This window comes from Electrona antarctica (genome assembly GCF_951216825.1).
Source record: "Electrona antarctica genome assembly, chromosome: 2".
NCBI lineage: Eukaryota > Metazoa > Chordata > Actinopteri > Myctophiformes > Myctophidae > Electrona > Electrona antarctica.
Window position 1 is genome coordinate 1,494,861 of NC_136807.1, and position 3,025 is coordinate 1,497,885.

Here is a 3,025-nt window from a genome sequence, read left to right on the forward strand (position 1 = left end):
CCCCCAACAGGGACGAGAGATGAGGACAAATTGAAACTCGATACTTAACCCATTTTGGGGCGGGAACCCCTTTTTGGTGTTTTAAAGCATTATGTTATACTTTAGCTATTGAAAAATAGCAGATCTACAAGCTTGTAGGTCTGCTATTTTTTAAAAAATCGTGAAATGTGGCGCAAATCTTTGAATATATATTATTTCAGAGCGAACGTTTTGAACTCAAATCTTTGCTTCTGGGGGGGTCGTCCCTGGAACAACATATTTTCAGATGGGGGTCGGCGGCCAATTACATATCATTTTTTGGGTCCTTGACATGAAATATGGAGCACCACTGATACAGAAACATGAGGTATTTCAGAAAACTGTCAGGATTTCGTTTTTACATTTCGACGTCAGGCATAAATGGGTTAAGGGGGTTGCTGCAAAAAAAAAACGACAACAAAATAAAATGTCAACTGCCATCAGGCCTCGACGGAGCAGTTCAACTGCCATCAGGCCTCAACGGAGCAGTTCAACTGCCATCAGGCCTCGACGGAGCAGTTCAACTGCCATCAGGCCTCGACGGAGCAGTTCAACTGCCATCAGGCCTCGACGGAGCAGTTCAACTGCCATCAGGCCTCGACGGAGCAGTTCAACTGCCATCAGGCCTCGACGGAGCAGTTCAACTGCCATCAGGCCTCGACGGAGCAGTTCAACTGCCATCAGGCCTCGACGGAGCAGTTCAACTGCCATCAGGCCTCGACGGAGCAGTTCAACTGCCATCAGGCCTCGACGGAGCAGTTCTTGCACTCGAGAGCTTTGCACACAGCAAAAGATTCAACCAAACCGAAAGGGAGAGATTTCTCTATATTTGTAGAGAAAAGGGGGTTAGTCCTATTTGTGGACCCTGTGGCTTACGGGATCTATATCTCTCCTCAGGTGCTGGGGGGGGGGGGGGGGGACCGTGTGAACCGGGAAGTACCTTGAACCCGGTATTAACTAGGTATACATCCTTCGTATACGATTCCAAATACTTACTTATAGCATTAAATACTTTCTTGTTGCGACCACAGGTCGCAGTTAAAGGTATATTCAGTGAATTCACTTCATTCAAATATATAAGGAGTTCCTCCCTGTCCCCAGTTAACCCCTGGGGTCAAACATCCCTGGGGTCAAAAATCCCTGGGGTCAAAAATCCTGGCTATAGGTGGCCCAGCCTTCATCCAATCAGGATAGAGTGGGGCCTTCCGCCAATTATGATCGAGCGGGGGCGGGCCCTGTGTGCGTGCTGTTGGCCTGTCGTGTGTCCTCCCCCCACTGTAGTGCGTGCATGTGCTGATGTGCACATCTTGTTACCGGGGCGGACCGGGGTTTTTTCCAAATCACCCAAATCACTGAATGCTCCTTTAACTATGAAATTGTGCATTTCCTGTCAGTTGGTCATGTCGGTTGGTCACGCCCAGTTAACTATGAAATTGTGCATTTCACGTCAGTTGGTCACGCCCCATATATGGTCATGCCTTGTGACATCACGTGATGTCGTCAATATTAATCCCATATATGAGTGGGTGCCCATGGGCTATAGTTCCAAACATTGCTCCTATGGCTGGAACTATCCCATTGAGATAGAACGAGCACTTCCGCATTCCATTGTTACAATGGGAGTCAACGCTAGTGTCGCCACTCTCTTACTATATTACTCTGGTACTGTAGCACCAGCTCAGTGGCCTTGTGGTTAGAGTGTCCGCCCTGAGTCTGGGAGGTCGGGGGTTCAATGATGGGACCTCCCTGCTTGGCACTCAGCATCAAGGGTTGGATTGGGGGTAAGTCCCTGCGACATACTAGCGTCATGTCCAGGGGGTGTACTTGTACATCAAGCTGCCTCACACTACAGAAACAGGAGATAGGCTCCTGCCCTATGGGCCTCATGGCTCTGCAAGGCTACTTACTACTACTTACTGTAGCACCATCAACAAGCTATAGCACACCTGTAGTCTATCAACCAGAAAGTTTAAAAACACAAGTCTGCTTTACCTTATACTTCTGAACTTATTAGCACAGTTCTGATGTTGCCAAGTAAGTGAATCTGATATGAGCCTTTAACCTGCTCAGCTAGAAAAGAAACGGCCTGCTTGTATGCTTCCTCCTTTATAAATAATCATTAAGTGTACTTTCAGGCCTCATTAGCTACCCACTGTTTGGAGATATGCCTTGACATGCCTGCTTTTTAACAGTTCTCTGTTCTCTGCACCAACATTCCTCACGGTGCTTTGGGCCTTGTCACAGGGAGCACTAATGGTCTGTGTGGTCAGAGACTAGTGTCAATACTGGGTGAAAAAAAGGACAGATCTCTGCGGAGCTCCACGCCTTTTACGTTGTTGCAAAAGCCTCAGAATGACGGTGCAACACTGAGTGAGTCAGGCTGCATTACAAGGCAAAAGTTGAAACTATGCAGCAACTCTGGTAGGATTCTTCTAGAATGTCTACATTTCATTTCCTGATCCCTATCGTTGCTGTGGAGAGGAAACCACCTAACTCCCAAAATGTACTACTTTCCATTGGTTCGATATTTTTGAAACAACACACGGACGTAAAGGTTGTTCAACAGCACTGATTTATGCAAAACAAAAAATCAATCAAAAACCTAAAAAATGGAGTTAGGTGGTTTCCTAGTCCCAACAGCAACGATATGTTTGTTCCTCATACATTATTTATGATACTATGTTATCAACATTTGAGACTGACCGATATGGTGAAATCAAGCCGAAGGCGGTGCTCACCTGTAGGAGGAGAAAGAACATCCGCACACTAGTTTATAGAGCTCCACGACTTACTTTATTTAGAATGATTTTCCTGATGAAGACCTACAGTAGTAGGTCGAAACGTTGCAATTAGTTGCCTCTAAGTAAAGTAAGTCTCGGAGCTCTACAAAGTAGTGTGCGGATGTTCTTTTGCAGGCATGTTCTGATGCCTGACATCCATCACTTGGCCTAAATATAGGCATTGAGACAATCGCACACAATCGTCTTGCTCACCTGTAACCTCTTTG

At 46.3% G+C, this 3,025-nt stretch overlaps 1 protein-coding gene across 1 annotated transcript in view; it reads left to right on the forward strand.

Moving 5' to 3' along the window:
* The window catches only part of arfgef2 (ADP-ribosylation factor guanine nucleotide-exchange factor 2 (brefeldin A-inhibited)), a gene marked incomplete at its 3' end in the record, with an annotated part of 89,269 nt that extends 88,306 nt beyond the window's left edge, over positions 1-963 (forward strand). The window contains exon 39 of the mRNA XM_079490810.1: positions 463-963. Coding sequence (XP_079346936.1) covers positions 463-963 — 501 coding nt within the window. The remainder of the gene's footprint in view (positions 1-462) is intronic.
* Positions 964-3,025: the final 2,062 nt, after the last annotated feature.